Source organism: Nicotiana tabacum, chromosome 5, assembly GCF_000715075.1.
Source record: "Nicotiana tabacum cultivar K326 chromosome 5, ASM71507v2, whole genome shotgun sequence".
Lineage (NCBI taxonomy): Eukaryota > Viridiplantae > Streptophyta > Magnoliopsida > Solanales > Solanaceae > Nicotiana > Nicotiana tabacum.
Genome location: NC_134084.1, coordinates 23627011 through 23648165, shown reverse-complemented (window position 1 = coordinate 23648165; position 21155 = coordinate 23627011). Strand labels below are relative to the sequence as shown.

At 37.1% G+C, this 21155-nt stretch overlaps 1 protein-coding gene across 1 annotated transcript; it reads right to left on the bottom strand.

Annotated features, from left to right (window-relative positions):
• Window positions 1-15826: 15826 nt before the first annotated feature.
• Window positions 15827-17288, bottom strand: LOC107762719 (agamous-like MADS-box protein AGL62). Its single transcript, XM_075252782.1, has 2 exons — window positions 15937-17288; window positions 15827-15873 (listed from the first exon to the last, which is right to left on the bottom strand). The coding sequence occupies exons 1-2, from the start codon at window positions 16532-16534 to the stop codon at window positions 15827-15829; spliced, it is 645 nt and encodes a 214-aa protein (XP_075108883.1). The 5' UTR covers window positions 16535-17288.
• Between the last annotated feature and the right edge of the window lie 3867 nt (window positions 17289-21155).

The window sequence follows — 21155 nt, the reverse complement described above, 5'->3', positions numbered from 1 at the left end:
GAGTTTAGTAGAGTCTTGCAGATCGGTACGAAGACTTCTGTACTTATCTTTGAGAGGCTGGAGAACCTTTAGGAAATTCCACATTCTTGAATCCTTATCGTGCGACATTGGTTCAGCTTGAAGCGTAACTCCTTGAATTCCTTCCACGCATTCGTGTGCGCACATGAGCACTCGGTATTAGTTGTATATCGATGTCTTGTGATTCCCTAGATAAGGTGCGAGATATGATTTCTGTGTGATGATGTTAAGCCAGTCTGGAGGACTTGAGGCCAGTTTTGACTTTAGCTTGAGCACTGAGGTCTAGATTGTGTGAGCATGTGCTTTTGGATTGATATGTTCGGTAGTGTCCCTATTAGTAGAAGTGGTAGCTGGATGGCTACGTGATGAGTATGATGTGACTGTGAGATGTGTTCATATGATTTGAATGTGACGAGAAGGGTCTACTTGAGGAGTAGAAAGAACTATTTGGTGCTTGATTTCTATCTTGATTTGATGTATATCCCCAAGTTATGGATGTGTTGAAGGATCTTTTCATGTTGTTTAGTGGGGAGTGAAGTAGATTTCATGTCGTGATATAAGTTCAAACTAAGAAAGATTAAGTGATTGCGTGATTTTTATGACGGTGGAAGGGTATAAAGAGATATTAGTTTGAGGCGAAACATATGGGTTATCTCCTGTGGGGTGTCCTTAGGGTGTGTGATCCCTATGTTGTTTTGTAGCGAGTCCTCTCTTACCAGTGAATTATATGTGCTGCAGTTTGAGTTTGTATCGCGTATGAGAGTTGGCTTGACTGTTACGAGGGTGAATGCGATATTTGTAAATGATTTGAGGTATTAGATGAGATGTGTTGCATGAGCTTATGAAGGATTTAGTTGAATCTCACTATGGCATTATGGTAGTAATAGAGTATGGCCATCGTGAGTCATTGTGCATTTTGATCTATGGCTTTGAGCCAAGTGGGGGAGTGTAATATCGATCAATTGATTGCATGGTTATCTGTCGTATTGGTTTTAGTTTGAGGCATACTGGTGAATCAGTTGTGGCTTACAGAGGTTGAGATTGAGGATGACTCGAGTAAAAGAAATTTTGTATAATGGTTGTGTTATGGTTTATGGTATATGAGAAATATTGGATGATTTAGTTGTTGTTGTTGTAAGGGATGTAACGCGTATGGAGTAGGAAATCGCTCGGCTGCTTAGAAGAATGGGTTACTTCCTTAGGTGTTGCTGTACTAATGGGGCACATGTCATTCGGTTCGTTTGATCAGTTTAATTGAGACCTGAGTAGAGTGTCTGACTCTAAAAAATAGTTATAGTGGATTCAAGAATTATATGTAATAATTGGGGATCTTCAGGATGTGTATTTGGCTAGAAACTGAGGTTTACACTAGAGGGTGTCAAGACTTGTGCCATTTATATATCCTTATAGATTTTACATATCAATATCAAGAAGGTGAAGGTAATGGCTTTAGATTCGCAAGAAGTCTTTTCAGGGTAAGTATTTTGAATGTGGTACTTTTGGGGATATTTAAGAGAGTATTCAACGATTTATGAGCTTTAGGGTGGTGTAGTTTTATGCTTGGATCTCGCATGGTCAGTCTGGGTTGAGGATTGTGGTGTTATGGCGAGGAGAAGTATCAATTTGAAGGTAATTCAGAAGGAACTCGGATAGATAGGATAGTTTGGTAGTAGGTTAGTTCGATATGGTAATGAGTATGATTAGTTCTTTGGGTGTTTATGAGGTAATGAGTTTCTACAGGTGTTTCATGGAAATTCTCTTGGGTTTTTGGTGACTTGCATAGCTGGGTTGAGTTAGAAGGATTCAGTCCTAACGGTTTGGTTCTGTACAAATGGGATTTGGAGAGTTCTTGATGGTTTCTACCGCGGTTAGAGATGTATATTTTCTACTGGCGTGAGGAGCATGTGATGTATAGTTATTTTCTCCTAGATGGGATCAAATGGAAAGTTCTTGGCTAGTTGAGTAAGTAGTTGCTTGTGACTCGGAGTGGATTATAAAGTTCTCATATTTATCGTAGGATGGAATGGTATATGCAGTATATTGTGTAGGATTGAGATTTGCATGTGTAAGGTCACAGTTTAGTTCTGAAAGGAAGGTCATAAATTCTTAGGCAGCATGGACAGTTTCAGATGACTAGGTAAATGATATTACTAATTGGTGTGGCTTGATGAGGGTATACATTTCAGAAAGGGGTGATGTGTTTGAGTTATGGATACTTCATTGGTATTGCGGTGCTCTCTTGTTTGATCGACTGCTGGAGTTCAAATTTTTCCTTGTGGCAAAGAAGGATTTTAGAAGTATTACTCGTGGGATGACCATATAATTGGCAAAGTGCGAACATTCAAGCGGTGGAGTTGAGATTAGGGATGGTGATTCGTATGTTCTATGGATTTGGAGACTAAGAGTTCTCGTGAGTAGATTGTTTCGTGGTTGTGGACTGTAAAAAAATGTAGCCAAGGTTAGCCAGAGGTTAGTATGTGTTGTGATTCAATCATTGCAGACATTCAGAGGGTTATTTAACTGTTGTGGGTGACCAGAGCTGATTTGGGATTCATTGGTAGGCCCAATATGGATGTGCCTTCTACATCGAGTCAGATTTGTTGACTCCGAACTGCTATTGTTGAGGGAGTACCATTCAGTGGTTGTTGAGCTTATTTGTATTCTAAAATGATATGTGAATTACCCTTCTATGTTACGAGGAGTTGTGATTCATTGGTTATATACACATATGGTGCGGTTCAAATTGAGCTTTATAGCGGAATTTGAGCAAGATGAGTATTTGGGTATTGCATGATTGATTGTGCGTTGGCTATGTTCTTTCTAGATTGTGGTATTGTGTTATTTGCTCTCCGTGGTTATGGTAATGCACTTTGAGTACTTGATGTCGAATTGCACGTGGTTATTGATTTTGAGCAAGGTGGCTAGAAGTATTTCATGTGGATCAGTGTTTGGATGGGATCGCACATTAAAGCGAAGTTATGTTAGGATATGATCGTTTGTTTTAGATTCGTGTATTTTGGCTTATGGTGTGTGATGAGTTATTAGCATTGCATTGTGGTGGTACTGGTTGAGCTTGAGGGATAGTTCTTTCATTGAAGTCGTTTTCTATGTTTGAGTAAGTTTGAATTATTGCGTATTAGTGCACGAATTTCACGGTTTGTGGCTCTAGGTAGTATGGGTGCGGCATGTCAGTAGAGTAACTTTTATTTGATAAGATGAGGTCATCGGAGCTAGAATAGATGCTATCGAATTTTGATTGTGGTATATTTAAAAGGGGTAATGTCGCTGATCGACTTAGAAATTGCCTATATTTCTTGTCGAAGGAGATGGAGTTCCACAACAGGTTGATATGATGAATGGTTATGAGTTGTTGTGTGTTTCTTTCATCGTTGGCAGTATATGAATGTATTAGAACAAAACTCTATTCGATAAGGGGTTATACCTCCCTTTCCAACGTTTGGTTGTGTTGGGCAGCTACTATGATTGGAAATCATAGCTGTGAGTGTTTGAGTTATGTGGTATATCATGTGATTCCATCCTGGGTCATGGCTATGACTGGATACAGCTTGTTAAGACTTATATAGTGTGTGGATGCGAGATTTTGATCTTATAGAAAATTTCGAATGTGGAAATTGGATTCTAAGGCTTATGGGCTAGGTTGGATTAAGAAATTTCAGTCATGTTGTGTTATCAGACCTATATGGGATAGGGTGACATGGGATCACCCCCCGATATATGCATAGTAATATTATACAACGATTTGATGGCTTTTGGAACAACTATGGGTGCGTTCGAGGACGAATATATGTTTAAGTAGGGGAGGATGTAATGATCCGACCGGTCGTTTTGATAAATTGCACTTCGCTTGGTTGTTTGAGGGCATGTGTAGCTCTGTATGATGTATTATAACTTATGTGAATTGTCGGTTTTGGTTTTCAGGTTATCCAGAATTGATTTGGGAGATTGGTCTCAACTAGAAGCTTAAAACTTGAAAGATTTGACAAAGTTTTGACTTTTTAGTATTCTACCTCAGATTTGAATTTTGATGATTCCGTTAGCTCCGTTAGGTGATTTTGGACTTAGGAGTGCGGCTGAATTGTGATTTGGAGGTCTGTGGTAGAAATAGGCATGAATTGGCGAAAGTTTGAAATTTGGCGATTTTGGTCGGCAATGGAAAATTTGATATCGGGGTCAGAATGGAATTCCGAAAGTTGGAGTAGATTTGTGGTGTCATTTTTGATGTGTGTGCAAAATCTGAGGTTATTCGCACGTGATTTGATAAGTTTCGGCATCATTTGCGGAATTTGAAAGTTTAGAAGTTCTTTGGCTTGAATTCGAGGGTAAGTTGGTGTTTTAAGTGATTCGAAGGCTCGACTAAGTTTGAATGATGTTATGGGATGTGTTGGTATGTTTGGTTGAGGTCCCGAGGGCCTCAGGATGATTTCGGATGGTTAACGGAGAGTTTGGAAATTTGGAAATGCAGCTGAAGCTGCTGGTTATGTCTTAACCACACCTGCGAGGTGGGAACTGTAGGTGCGGGGTTTGTAGAAGCGGATTTGAGGCGCAGGTGCGCAGCTAGATCATTGGTGCGGCTTGGTCACTGCATCTGCGATGACCACAGATGCGGTCAGGCTATCACAGAAGCGGAAGCAGGCTTTTAATGAAATTCCGTAGAAGCGGAGCCCTTTACGCAGAAGCGGTCTTGCAGATGCGGAAATGGGACTGTAGGTGCGCTTTTGCTGGGCAGATAACCCCAGCTCGAGGTTTTGTTCTCCATTTTCGATTTTGGGTTTGAAGAACTCGGGAGAGAGGCGATGTTTTGAAGGATTTCAAGGAGCAACGTTGGGGTAAGTGATTCTAACCTATAATGGTATAAATTTCATGAATCTATGGCTTTATTTATCCTAATTGGGAATTTAGGATTTGAAAATTGGAGAGTTTGATTTGAGGATTTGTGGGACCAAATGGAGTCGAATTTTGATAATTTCATAGGTATGGACTCGTGAGTGAATGGGCTTTCTAGTTTTGTGATTTTTGTTGGATTTCGAAAAGTGGGCCCGGGGGCCGGTTTGAGCCGATTTCGGATTCTTGGTGTAATTTGTTAGTTTTCTTGTGGAAATTATTCCTTTAGCATATATTAATGGTATTCTACTGATTGTGAATAGATTCGGAGCATTTGGAGACCGAGTCGAGGGGCAAGAGTATCGCGGAGTAGAGATTTGTTCGGTTTGAGGCAAGTAACGATTGTAAATCTAGTCCTGAGTGTATGAAACCTTGGAATTTTGTGCCATGTGACTATTTTGAGGTGACGCACATGCTAGGTGACGGGCGTGTGGGCGGGCACCATTGGGGATTATGACTTGGTGCGTCCTGTATCTACTGTAAAGTTGAACATTTTGTTGAAATTACATGCTTCTTATGTGTTTTAGAAAGAATTTTTGTAAATCGGGTTGGATTCCATGTTTAGGCCTTATGCAGTGTTGTTGGGAACCTTAGAGGTCTTTTATTGCTATCCTCTCATTGTTTTCAATTGGAAATCTATACTCAGTCATGTTTACACTTATTTACTGCATAACTCAGTCTCTATTACTCCGTTTTGATACATCATATAAATGTTGTTTGGGCTGAATGCCTTGTTTTACTGATTTATTACTGAGTGAGGCTGAGGGCCTGATTTGTGAGGATATTTATGGGATTGGGCTGCACGTCGCAGTATGTTTTACTGATTCATGACTAAGTGAGACCGAGGGCCTGATTGATTTATGCCATGATTGGCTTGTTATAGCGCTTGGGCTAAAGGATCCCCTCCGAAGTCTGCACACCCCTAGTGAGCGAAGGTACCTGCTAAGTGCGAGTACCGAGTGCTGAGTGACTAGTAGGCATGAGTGATGGTGAGGTTTGCTTGAGGGGTTGTATCTGAGTGATGGTGAGGTATGCCCGAGGGGCTGTGTATGAGTGATGTTTGCCCGAGGGGCTGTATACTAGTGATGTTTGCCGGAAGGAATGTTTATAACTTCATTTTTTTATTCACTATGGCATTGAACCTTTGTTCGAAAACTATTGAAAGATGTTTTAAATGATTTTGGTGGAACTAGATTCAAACAAGCTGATTTGATTCAAACTATGGTTTTAAAAGCGTATTGTATTTGACCGAGTTTCTGCGATATGAACTTTACTTGCATTACTGCTCGTCACTACTTCTCAGTCTTTATTTACTGTTGTTACTTATTGAGTTAGCGTACTCACGTTACTCCATGCACCTTGTGTGCACATCTAGGCATTTCTAGACACGGTAGCGAGTGTTGATTTTTCAATCACAGATCCATCGGAGTTAGCAAGGTAGCTGTCTGGCGATTGCAGCTTTACTTTCCTCCCTCTTTATCTTCCCTTAGTTGTATTCAGTTATTTCCACACTATGTTAGTCTTGATATTGCCAGATGGTTGTAGTAGATGCTCATGACTAGTGACACCCCGATGTCGGGCTTTCTTTTTCGCACTTTCATTTTGATTTGAACTCCTTTATGAAGGTTTTATATTGATAGCTTTGGGATTATCTTTGAAATGAGAATATCGGTTTGTTTGGATAATGTGTCGGCTCGCTTAGTACCACGTTAGGCGCATCACGACAGGGTCAGTTTTTGGGTCGTGGCATACATGCATATCTTTTTATTTATATAGTATATATTTGATATATAATTAGTAAATATATATATAATTCTACACATATTTGGTGTGTGTGTGTATATATATTTAATGCATAATTTATCTATATTTAACAAAATCTGAATATATTTTATGTATATTTGACATATAAAATATATATTTGTATATATGAGGTATATGTTATTTATTATTCAATATACATTAATTGAATACGGTATGTTATTAATTATTCAATATACATTAATTGTATACATTAATATATGAGGTATATGTTATTTATTGTTCAATATACATTATGTATACCAATGTCATTTCTCATGTATACATATAAGGTAAATAAATTTTAAAATATAATATACTGTAAATGATATTAAATATTTGAGACCCCAAGTATATTTCTAGACCTGTTCGAGGACGAATGTTTGTTTTAGAGGGGGACAAGGTAACGACCCGGCCGATCATTTTTAGAGTTGTAGCCACATTCCCCCAATTCCTGCTTCTTTTGTGATCTACAATGGTATTATGACTTACCGAGTTAGTTGGTTCGGGTCCAGAGTGATTTCGGAGTGAATTGAGAACCTTAGACTCTTAATCGAAAGCTTAAGTCGGAAAAGTTGACCGGATGTTGGCTTATGTGTAACCGAACTCGAATTTGAATTTTGATTATTCTGTTAGCTCTGTTAGGTAATTTTTGACTTAGGAGCGCGTCCGGATTGTGTTTTGGAGGTCCGTAGTAGAATAGGCTTGAATTGACGAGAGTTGGAATTTTGGAAAGTTTGACTGGGAGTGGACTTTTTGATAACGGGGTCGGATTGGATTTCCGAAAGTTAGAGTAAGTTTGTGGTGTCATTTATGATGTGTGTGCAAAATTTAAGGTCAATCGGGCATGATTTGATAGGTTTCGATGTCATTTGTAGAATTTAGAAATTTCAAAGTCCATTAGACTTGAATCTGTGTGTAATTTGTGGTTTTGTTGGGGTTTGACATGATTTGAGGGGTCGACTAAGTTCGTATGATGTTTTGGGACTTGATGATTTGTTTTGTTGAGGTCCCGGGGACTCGAATGAGTTTCGGGTGGTTAACAGATCATTTTTGGACTTTGGTTGATGGCTGATATTTGCTGGTTTGATTCTTCTAGTTTTCTTATACACGATCGTATAAGTGGGTCCGCGATTGCGTAGGTCTATTGAGGGCAGCTGGGGATTGTTCTATGCGATCTCCAATTGAGGCACGCTATCACGGAGGTTGCTGAGTCTGGGCATCACGTAAGCGAGGAGAGGTCCGCGTTAGCGTAGAGTACTGAGTCAGGAGCCGGGACCAGGTCATTCCTCTATGCGATCACATAGTTATGGACGCGATCACATAACTTTGGTTAGTCAGTTGTATGCAATCGCAGAGGATGTTACACGTTCGCGTAGGGTATAAGTGTAGGGAACATAGTTGTGTTTCGCCGTCGTGAGGTATTTTCTGCGATCATGATGAAGGCGTATCTGGGCAGATTTAAAAGATTCAAAACGAGAGTTTCGAGTTCATATCATTAAATATAAGTGGGAGCTCGGTGGAAGGTGATTTTTGGAAAGATTCTCGCGTGGTTGTTTGGGGTAAGTGATTCCTATTTAATTATGGCCAAATTCCATGATTATGTCTTTAATACCATCATTTAATTTGTGATTTGGGGTGAAAATTTGAGGAAAAAGAGTTAGTGTTATTAAGATGGATTTGTGAGGTTTTGAATGAGATTTTATTATCGATTTGAGTAAATTTGGTATGGCTTGACTCATAAGTGAATGGGCTTTCGAGTTTTGCAATTTTTGTCGAATTTCGAGGCGTGAGCTCGGGGACCGAGTTCGGGCCGATTTCGGATTTTTGGCGATAATTTAGTACTCTTCTTGTGGAATTGATCCGTTTAGCCTATATTGATTGTATTGTACTACTTGTGGCTAGATTCGGGACATTCGGAGACCAACTCGCAAGGCAAAGGCATTTTGGAGTAGCGTTTTGTTCAGATTGAGGTAAGTAACAGTTTTAAATATGGTCTTGAGGTTATGAAATGCCAAATTTTTGTGTCATGTGATTATTTTGGAGGTGACGCACATGCTAGGTGACGCACGTATGGGCGTGCAACGATGGGATTGTGACTTGGTCCGTCCTAGGAAGCTGTTAAGTTGAATAACTTGTTGTTAGCTATATGTTTCTCCCAATGTTATAGAAATTGAACTGAAATCCATGTTATAAATCATGCTTAGACTATATGATGTCACTGTTGGGACCACCTGAGGTTGTGTACTTCTTGAATTAGCTGCTATTTGCTGTCTTGTACTCAGTCATGATTTTACTTGCGTATCATATCTCTTTTTCCTCGTTAATACATGTTATTATCTCTGTTTGGGCTGATTTATAAGATTTCTAAGAGCCCGAGGGACTGGAGAGGTTGGTGACCGAGATAGGGCCTGAGCGACGAGCTGTGAGCTGTGTGTGTATATATGGATCGGGTTGCACACCATAACGAGCCTAAGGGCTGAATGTATTTATGGATCGGGTTGCATGCCGCAACGAGTCGTAGGGCTATATATATTTTTTAATGGATCGGGATGCGCACCGCAACGAGCCTTATGGCTATTTATATATTTGGATCGGGCTGCACGCCGCAACGATATAGCGCTTGGGCTGAAGGAACTCCGGAGTCTGTACACCCCCAATGAGAACAAGTACCTACTGAGTGTGAGTACTGAGGGCTGAGAGCCGAGTGATTGAGTTGTTGAGGAGAGTTGAGTGATTGTTGCCCTAAGAGGCTGTACTTGCTTTCATTTGTTGTTGCACTTGGTTGCTATCTATCATTGTTTTGAAATTTTCTGGAAGATTTGTATTCGGTTTTTTCTTTATCGTGAAACTGTATAAAACTAATTTGACTTAAATTGCCAAATTTGAAAGCATGTCTACTCCTTGCTGAAATTACTGAAAATGAACTATAACTGTGTAGCTCGTCACTATCTTCAGTTCTTTATTTATTATTGTTATTTACTGAGTTAGTTGTACTCACGCTATACCCTGCATTTCATGTGCAGATGCAGGTGTTTCTGGACACGGTGGGCGTTGATCTCTTGCTCGGTTGATTGTCAGAGATTTACGAGGTAGCTTCCCGGCATTCGCAGTCCTTGTTTCTTCCTATTTGATTTCTCCTCTATTTGTATTTGATACAGACTGTTGTAGACACTATTTCACAAACTGGTTGTTTAGTTTGTTCATGATTTAGTGACACCCCGATGTCAGGGCTATTTTTTCGCACTTACGTTTGGGTTTATTTCATTTTTATGAAAAACCCCGGTTATATTAAAATGTCTTAATTCATTTTTATTAAATGTTGAAAGTGTTTTGGAAATGTCGGCTTGTCTAGTACCATGATAGGCGCCATCACGACGTGTTAGGTTTTGGATCGTGACACTTTCTGTCATTTTATTTATATCAAATCTGGAACATGATAACACATGTTGAGGAAGAGAATTTTATTAATGACAATCTTATAGATATATCTGAGGATGAAGAAGAAGAGGATTTTATTAATGACAATCATATAGATATATCCGAGGGTGAAGAAAGCGAAGAAGATTGGCTTGATGATAATGATAGATAAGATACCGATGATGCTCTTGAAGACTTAGAAGTAAGATAATATAGATGTCTACTTTTGTTTTGAAAAGTTCATTATATTTTGTTCCTTATTGACATGACAATGAAATTAATTCATTATGCTTGTAACTTTTAATTTCATAACTAGATTATATATTAAGCTTTTGTGAAATGTTATCGTTAGTTGCCAAGTTGTAATCATCAATGCAGAAACCTTTGTAGTGCATTTGTAGCAACAACTTACCACGTTATGAAATGGAAGAAGTATTTACTTTTTCAGTTTCAGTATATTTCTCTCATGAATTGGAAGAAGTATTTAGTTGATGTCAACGAGTTAACCAATTTTAAAACTTGTTCAGCTAATTTGCTTCAAAACAAAAACGAACTTGCTAACCATCACCACTACTGCCATATGCTGTGCCTATCTGCTGCCATCACCACTGCCCAGACCAGCACATTAAATGTGTTAACTATGCATATCCTCACCCATAATTAAGTTATGATCCATGTATAAACCAATGATCTTTTTCCCTGCTTGTGTTCTTAGTATGTCCTACTTGATGCACTTGATGAGTTCCTTGTCTTGTTACCTTGCAAAGCTTCAATAAATATTGTTAATTACATCATACAGGAGGGTCCAAATGACAAGACGAGGTAAAGGTCGAAGTGGAACTGGTCGTGGACATGTCCATTTTCAAGGACGTGGTAATGCTAGAGCGATGCCTCAGCCACAAGTACAACCAATAGAGAATACTGCAACATCTATGTCTCAGCCACAAGTAAAACCAATAGGGAATACTGCAACATCTTCTAAGATAGGAGAATCAAATAATCCTAGTCAAGAACCTCTAGAGATAGGACAAATATCAAGTAACCCTTGGCAGAGACCTTCTATAGAGACAGTATCGTCAAGGAATCTGGACAGAAGTGTGCTTCCCTCTCCTGAAGTTGAAAATAAAAATGGTGCAGGTTAGTTTTGATTTTCATTCTTCTTTTTTTTTCTTTTTATTTCTAAACGTCCAAAAAGCGCCGAAATGCTGACGGTTTTTTTTACCTTCAGTTCTTTATCAGAAATTTCTGCCCAAATTACTGCCAGTTTTTATATGAAGTATTTGTAGTTCTTATTGCCTTTCTTATGTGTTATGTAGTTGTTCTTTCTGCCCAATTTTTTATCACATATGCTATTTTTTCTTTGTATAAGTTTCTTCCAACAGTAAAAAGAGAGGAAGAGGGAAATATAAATCCAAAATAGTAGATATAAAAACTAAGTATGGCGAAAAAATTACAATTACAATTCCAGATGATATTGATAGAGCAGTAGGTCCTGGGGCTAGAGATATTGTTAATTATAGTAGTTTAATCATGAGGAGCACTATCTCATTCCGTGATGGGAATTAGCAAAAGATTGTTCAAAACATGGAGAAGCAATGTGGTTGAAGGTCAAGGTAAAATTATTTTTAATATCGTATTGACTTCCTATTGCATCATTTATTTTTGTGGTTAGAATATCAAACATAATGGTACATGTATGTTCAGGATAAATTTGAAGTTCTTGGCGGCGTGCGAGAGCATAGGTTTCAAGCCTTTGTTATCGATACTATGCGACGGCTTTTCAGAGCTTGGAAAGCTCGACTGAGCATTTTCTACTCTCGCCATGTTACTGAAGGAAACATATTGTCTCGTCGACCTGAAGATGTTGAGCTAGAGGACTGGAGATACTTAGTAGAGTATTTTGGAAGTCCGGAATTTAAGGTAACTTAATAACAGTGTTTGATTCACTGCCATTTGAATAATGGCTTCTTAATCATTGACTTAATGCATGCTATAAGCGAGAGAAATAGAAAGAATAGGGAAAAGCAGATAACTAAGCATGCTTGTGGTACACGTCTTTTGCAGAAGTAGAGGAATCGAAAGTGAAATATATTTATTTTCATGTTATTAATTAAAAATCATTGTTATTTATATATTCATTTATTTGATTATGTATTATTTCCCTATTGAACTATATTTTAGAAAAATCCGGCTAATGAAGAGAAAGAACCGCCAGATAGAGTTTAGGAGATCCAACATACACGTAAGAATGATAGAGGAGAAATAGTGTGGGTGGATCCACAATCCCAACATATTTATGTAATATTCTTAAATCAATACCTTACTATCTTTTACTCCTTTTTATTAGCTTTGGTGTAAATAGCTATGCGTAATTGCAGTGCCAGCTCCAGGAACTTGTGACTCAGCAACAATCTGAAGAGATCGAGCATCCTATGACTAGAGATGAGATTTTATCCTCTGTTCTTGGTGAAAGGATAGGTTATGTTCGTGGTAAAGGGTATGGAAAGAAGCCTCCAAAAATAGTCAGACGCAAGCGGCAAACATAGAGGCTAGTGTGTCTTCTACAATAGAAATTGTGCGTCAAGAGATGCAAGCTGATATGTATCGAAGGTTTCATGAAGAACGTGAACAAATAGTTGCGGAGTTGAAAAGGAACATGGAGCAAAAGTTACAAAGAAAGTTGGATGAGAAGCTTGAACATGTGAATTTGGAAGTAGAGAACAGGGTCAGTATAGAAGTAGCCAAGAAGATCCAAGAACAACTGGGTGCTCTCATGACCAGAATGCAACAGGTAATTTACTCTTAATGTTTTTATACTCTTCCTTTTTGATATTTCTTCTTCTTAGCGACTTGAATCTTCTTCTATCCTTCTTGGCGATTCTTTTCTTCATCTTCTCCTTCTTTAATTATCATATTCTCCTTCTTTAATTATCTTTATGACAATAAGTTGTTGGATTGATACATGTTCTGGTGCTATTCTGAAATATATGTTCTGGTGCCGTTCTAAAATTCTGGTATGATTATGAAATTCTGAATATGCAAAATCTGGTTGGTCAATCTGGTTTCATGGCTGTTTTTGTCTGCATAATTAAAGAAATGTACATGTGTATATGATAATATGTAGATTTATATGTGTCAAATCTTCACTAAAGAGTCAGTCAATTCTTACAAGAATATTATGTTTCCTAAGTAGCAGAATTAGGACAAAGATCTGTGACTGCTAGTTTGAATGCCATACTTTCTGATCTGGAAATATCTATATTGTGCTGATAAAACTATTCAAGTTATGCATTCTTTAGCCTAACATTTGTAAAAGATGTTTTGATTAGGCAGCTCTAGTGGCTCGTAGTTAACTAGCACAAAATGGTCTATGCTATACCAATTAGATTTAGGTAAAAGACAACATTAAGAACGAGTCGTACCACCATACTCTGAATTACAGGAATTGGTTTGTGATTTGGACAACTTAATCGCATTTGGATAAAACTATTTCGTTAATCCTGTTGAACTTATTATTTTTGTCTTATTCATGGTTAGACATACTTCTGTAACGTTTTTCCTTAAAAAGTAGTATATTTGATGATCATTGAGTAAAAGAAAGACCGAACACTTTTAGAGGCTTTAGATGATGTTAGTCCTTTGCAGCTGGACATGATAAAAAGAGTGGAATTGCAGAGTTGTACTTTTCAGTCAGCTGTTTCACTTCTTTATCTCTCATCCAATTAGATGATGAGCTGACCACCTAAGAGAACTTGGTTTTTCTAAAACGTTGCCTAAATGTCACAATATAGTGGCGACACTGTCAAGTTAGCTGATTATTCTAAAACGTTGCCTAAATCCTATTGACTTTCACAAGTGTTCGGTTCGGTGACTTAGTCAAGAGTGTTCGGTTGGCGACAGGAATTAGGACAAAACTTGTTTTCTGTTCTTTCTTTTTTGCTCGTGATATGAATGTTGCTCTGTTGAGATCTTTATTAAGTAGTTTTGATATGAAATAAACAATTGTTATTTCTTGATTTTGAAGATATTTGTCATTTTATTTGATGTTGCCAGTGGTTAAAGCAAGTAGACCATTGAAATCGTTATCTGAGAAACTAAACATTTTTGCTGAAAGTTGGCGTTTTTATCATACATGTTAACTTAGTTGGTCTATTTGGCTTTAAAGTGATCTTGTGTTTTTTTGTGTAATAACAGGGAGGAGGTTCTTAAACAATGAAGACAACCAAGGAGGGGCTTCAAGGCACTTAGTATTTTGCTCTTTTGGGATGTATATATATGCATACAATGACAATGAAGTATTATGCATTATATATGTAATTCGCATTTTAGTAATGGAAGTATATAATATCCGACTTAAGATATTCTTTTGGTGTTTGTAAAATACAATTGGATGCGTTTATATAATTGTGGTCATTACAATTGCTGTTAAATAGGTTTCAGTGGTAACAAAATCTTATTCTGCAATATTGAAGTTGCTACTGATTGTTTGATAGTTTTGTAGCAATTATCATTGCCACTAAATGTCATTCTCCAGCACCGAGCTCGTAGTTGCCACTGATGATTGAGTGTTTTTGTGGCGACAACAATTGCTACTAAAAGTAACTCTCCAGTAGCGATAGGAGAATTGCTGGTAATAGCTAATATATTTGTGGCGACTTTAGTTGCTACTAAATGATACTCTCTAGTAGCGATAAAAAATCTGCCACTGACAGTTATTTATATTTGTGGCGACAGTTGTCGCTGCTAAAAGTCACTCTGCAGTGGCGACTTGCCCCTGAATTTGTTTCATGGAACTACCTTTTGTGGCGACTTTGGTATACTTTTTGTAGCAACAGTGTCGCCACAATAATGTGACATTTTGTGGCGACACCCTTTAGTTGTCACAAATAATGTCTAGTAATGGACTCACTTGCAACAAGTCCAATGTCACTGCTATAAACATTTAGCGGCGGCATATGATGATTTTGTAGCAACTAAGGTCGCCGCTAAATGGCAGATTTCTTGTAATGTGAATAGGTATATGATAAGCATGTAGGTCATATTTTAAATTCTTAAAATGGCAATTTCCCATATTTGGTCGCAGTTTTGGAAATTGTGATTTTAACGGCATTCGATTGATCTGAAATTTAGTAGGTTTATCAGAAACAACCTAGTGATCAATACTCACTGCAACACAGTGAAAAATATTAATTTTAGCATTTTAAGACTGTTTAGATGTGATTTTGAGTATTTTTTGTGTATAAAGTTTCTCATCGATGTATTGATCTTTTTTAAAACGCATAGAGGTACATGCAATGTACTCCATTAGGTTTTTATTTCTTTTAAATGAGATCATTTGCACTTCAAGTTAAATTTTTTTTTTGGTGGTAAATAAACACTTCAAGCTCACTTATATTACTTCTTTGTCAGATTCAAATTTAATCTTATACTATTTTAGCATTTGGCACTTAAATATTAATTTTTACGTCAATGAGTGATTAAACAAGACTAGATATAAGGCATAAATACCGTTCATTCACTGAAAATAAGATTAAAATCATAAATAGTACGAACTTAATTGATAGTTTATCCACACCGAGCTATTGCTAACAATATGGATAAATCTACATCAATTATGTCTATATAAGATAACAACAACTACTTAAAACAAAACGACGATTATGAAAGTTGAACTACTAGAGAACTATTAAATTGAAGTAGATCCACTAGCCCTATTCGAACCAAAGGTGAATCCTAGAGCCTTGTTTTGAAATGGGAAGAGCTAGCCACAAAATTCAGATGGCCTAGCATAGGAACCATTCGAAGAGCTCTCCCTAGCCCCCCCATAAGGAGCCAAGGCACTTCCAAGGGTACGATATGGAAATGCAATACCATGCACCTTTTGCTGGTGTTCTGCCTCTATTTCACATTGCTTCTTTGTCATTTCCATTGCCTCCGCCACTTCTCGAAGTTGGAAAAAGTTGAGATTTTCAATTGGAGCTTTCCACCAACGCTCGTCTGGAGTAGCATCCCTCCAGGTTCTTTGTAAGGCTTTTCCGCGGTTTCTCTCCATTTCCAATGTCCCCACTTTATCAATCAACTCATCCATATTGATCTCACGAACATTAGCATTTCGATGAGCCTCAATAAGATGGTTAGGAACATCAATATTGGGTTGAGAATTCTCAGTGAGGAATCTATCTATGACCAAATCAACAGAAGGGTGGCCAAACGAGTACACTTTGTTTCCAGGAGAAAAACCCACTAAGGCAACTTCAGCACCACTTAGTGTACAGAGTTCACTAGCCTTTTTGAAGAGGCCATTTTGTCGTTTGGAGAAAGTCACTTGTAAGTTTCTCTCATTTTGTATCTTCACCATGTCAACTTTTTTGCGACCGTTACTCTTTCTTCCCATGGCTAAACTTATGATTTGAGAAACTAAGAGAAGGTGATTTTGGGTCTCACCACTAAGAGTTTATTTATAGTTGTAATTAAAGTCACTTCATTGTTTGAATGGAAATGAATTCAAATAACCAGGGAATCAAACATTTTTATGTTAATTCCTTTTCTAGAAGGATTTGAAACAAATCTGGGCCTCATTCTTTTTCCCTTTTCCTTAATTGTCAGTGCTAATCCTAAATGATCATAATTAGCCAATACATATTTTACTTTATTAAAATTTTGTTATTGGATTGCACTTAGAACACCAATTTTTATTTTGTTAAGAAGTTAAAGAAAAGTACAAAAATAATAAGGACTACCTTTTATGCGGGGGTGGGAAGAATTTTTCTTCATGAGCCATTCGTTTATGGTATAAGTTTTAGTATGTTCATACACAAAAATATGACAATTTACGAAGTAATTTTTTTCTTCGTATAGTGCTCGTGCATTCTGTAAAGTACTTCATTATTTATTGTATACGGGTGAAATTGGAAAGCCCGATTTCACAATCATTACGTCCTTTCCTTGAGGACCCGGGGCACAGCTCGAGGTTTCGACCTTGAGGGTTCTTTATACCCGATTTCGGTGTTGTAATAGTCAACGGTTATCATGAATAAATGGAAAGTTCCCTAGGCACGTGGTCCAAACTGACAACACCTACAAGAATAGTACCAGTCTGTGCCACAATATTGCTAAGTGGTTGTACCAGCTACTTTACTTTGTAATAAATACACATGTACTATGTTGGGATTCCTTCTCCCTATATAAAGGGGATCTTTACTATTTTTTGCATACACGATATGACTACTACATTCAATACAAGAACATTCTCTCTGCTTTCTAACTTAAACATATTCTTTTGATTTCATTGCTTACTTTTATTGTTTACATTTGTTGTGTTCTATTTATTGTTCTTCATTTATTGCTCATTATTGGCCATAAAAAGCCTTCATCAAAGCTCTCAAAATTGTTAGTCCTTCATCGACTGTTCATAGCTTAGCATCGAGCTCGACCTCGAGGCCCCGTATAGTCAGGCTCGAGGCCCCGATTCTCAACCGCTCGATTTTCCTAAACGCACCATTTTCAAGTTCTCATCTTATTTTCCCGTTTCACACTTAGCATCAATTGCCTAACAACTAGAATAAAAACAGATCACGTATTTTTAGAACCACAAAAGCAAATCTAATTGTAATTACCATTTTCAAGGTAAACAGTTTGGCGCACACCGTGAGGCTAAAAATAATAGTGATTATTGTCACACCTCCTTTTTACCTGCGCCCGCAGGGGCGTAAGGGGTAAGTGGAGTTTTTCCAATTAAAGGACAATCGAAACGGGATTTATTATTTAAGAATCAGAGTCGCTACTTGGGAGATTTATGGTGTCCTAAGTCACCGGTTTTAATCCCGAATCGAGGAAAAGAATGACTTTGTATTACAGTCTGCGAACCAGAAATCCGGATAAAGAATTCTGTTAACCCGGGAGAAGGTGTTAGGAATTCCCGAGTTCTGTGGTTCTAGCACGGTTGCTCAACTGTCGTATTTAGCTTAATTATCTGATTTTAACAATTATGAACTTATGTGCCAATTTTAACTTTGAACCGCTTTTATTGTTATTATTTTTAAAAAAAAAAGACTTACAACATCGTGAAAACGGGTCTCGAACCACGTCACATCAATGCACCCGTGGTTATTAACACGTTTCGACAACGTTGAGATTTGGATTTGGGTCACATAAATGTGCACCCGAATTTAGAGAGATAACATTATTAAAATACGCGCCTAAAGAGACTAACACATTGTTATTTTTGGGAAAAAGCCATGAAATTCCCTAAGTGGCCGATCCCGAAGTCTACAATTATTAACCAATTATTGAGGGCCCCGCAGCTCGTGCATTTTATTTGGTGAGGCTCATCTCGTTTATTTTAAAAGGATAATCCTAAAGTGACTACATTTTTTCTATTTAAGTTCGTCTCTAAAAAAGAGAAAAATCCTAGTTAATTACATGCTTGAAAAGGCCGCTACTTATTTATCGGATTAAGACAAATGCAAACTGAAAATTGCAATCAAGACAAAGGGAGATTGTTTCATGCCTTATTCTATAATTGAATATTACTAAAATTGAAATTATAAATAGAATACGGAATTTACAAATAATATTACCAAAATAAACTAATTATCCTCTAACTAATTTAAACCCACATTGTTAGATGAATTAAACCGTTGGAATTAATTGTTTACAACTATTTGAAACTAGAATTAACCTTAATCACTAATGCTTATTCGAAAGTTTGTTAAACTTAATCGTTAACTCGTCTTGTTTGAATTCAACTCATGCCTATTGGATTAACGATCTTAGCAATTACTACTATGATCCTAACTTAATATATAGTGGACCTACTGATTCTACGAAATTACTGGCCATTTTTGATTCTGCCTAATATTTACAGATCTCCATTACTAACATGATTAAAAATTCACAAGCTTTGAATTATTTCTATTCCAGTTTGCATGAATTCAGAATTATATTTCACTAATTAAACTAAATCAAAATAATTTCCAGTAATGACTATCTATCAATTCATGTACCCATAGGCATATAGAAAACAGTTCAAACTACTTAGAATAGTTCTAGGTACAGTCCAATTTTCAGTATAGTTGTACAATGTAAATACATATCTAAGATGAGCATAAACATATACAATATTTCCTAATGTACATTCTAATACATTAATTGAACACACTTTAATAGGCAATCTGTTAAGCCTTTTAATTCAACATTTTTGCAGTTTGAAGTCACATCAGAACTAATCTCAGAAATGTGTACCTGGAAAGGGACCACAAGGAAAAGGAAGAAAAGGATCAGCAAGAGCAGTAGCAACAACACAACAACAACAACAGTAACGGAAACAGAACAGCCCAGTAACAGTGTTTAATAAAACCAGCAGAATTCCAGCAACACCCCAATGAAACAATAACGAATAACCAACCAAACTCAAAGAACAAACCAAATGAAAGCCCAGAAACACCAACAACAATCAATAGGCAGAAACAAAGTGAACCAGAAATGCAATAGGACAATCGATTTATGACTCTCTGTCTTTCAGACTCCAAAGGAAAGAAACTCAGAACCTCAATTCAACAAAAAAAAAAACCAACACTAATTCTGATTTTCAGTAGTCAAAGCAAGACATCACTCTTTCAGTTTTTAGTTCTTAAATTACTCACCTTTTTTTAGACTGAAAGACCAGTTAATGTTTAACCCTTAAATTCTAACTCCCCCCCTCAAGTCTATCTCTGTCCCCTTTTTATGGTCGAATGTCTAAGCCCCCTTTTTTTTATTCTCTAAGTCTTTCAATCCCCTTATCTTTTCTGGATCTTTAGGCCATGATGGATAGTCAAAACTTAAAAGTGGTCTTCCACTATTAGTGGTCTATTAACTATTCAATCCCACTTGAAATTGTCCCCTCTCTTTTTTAAATTCACTAACCTTTTTCTAAATTAAGCCCTTAGCAGCCTGTCTATTGATTATTGAGGGTCCCACATTCCCAAATTACTCCTTAAATTACGCCTGAAACTACTACCCATCAGTTGTACCAACTCACCTAAGGAGGAAAGCTAAGCATTGACTAAACTAGTTCCCAGATGATCACCTAAATTACTACAGCTATAAACCAATTCCAGCTAGTAATTTAAGACAGAAAAATACATCAAATACAAGAGTTCCAGTGATTCAGAACAATGCTTATAATCAAACAGAATCTTAATTAATTAGACAACTAACAATTGAAAAACTATAAACAACAGAATGTCAAATGATTCAAACTATACAAACGACCTAATCAATAAAGCTTAATTAATCGATTACATATTACAATTGACACTAAACAATCAGAAACAGAGAATCAGGCAATTCACGGGTAATTTCAGTGGTATTGACAGAAACAGGGACTAACATGAAACTAATTAATCGACGCAAATTATTAATCGATTATACATACACAAATGGTAACAACAAACAGAATCAAACATACAAACAGGGTGATTCATGGCTTTGGACAAAACAGGGGACTTATGAAACTAATTATTCGACTACATTAATCAAATCGAATGTGTAGTTTATAACAGGTACAATTAATCAACAAACAGAAAAAACGACCAAATAAAAAGGTTACTGGGGATGAGAAGATGAATTGATAAAGAATGGAAAAATCAATAAAACTAAACTAAACAGATACACAGATAAAAAAACATGAACACAGAACAAGGGAAAAAGAAAAATACCTCAGAACATCAGAACTATACGGACCCAGGCTCGAACTCGGACTCGGACACTTTGAGGTCGAATAGACCTTAGTCGAAGTGTTCTCAACTGAAAACACTTCGATTAAGGTCGATTAGACCCCAAATCCTCACTTAATTTGGACGGATTCCATGATTTAAAATTTCTAGGGTTCCTGATTTTCGATTTAGGGTTCGAACGTTTCTAGGCAGATTTGAACGGAACCAAAGTCATTTATGGTATGAGGGAGGTCTGGGGGTTGCCTGGTATGAATTTGGAGTGGATTGGGGTAGGTTCATGTTTGGCTTGAATCTTCA

Excerpts from the sequence above, each read along its gene's own strand:
- LOC107762719 (XM_075252782.1), bottom strand. The coding sequence starts at position 16,534 with ATGGGAAGAAAGAGTAACGGTCGCAAAAAAGTTGACATGGTGAAGATA. Across the intron at positions 15,874-15,936 it reads TAGGGAGAGCTCTTCGAATG|GATTCACCTTTGGTTCGAAT; the intron begins GTTCCTATGCTA and ends ACAAGGCTCTAG.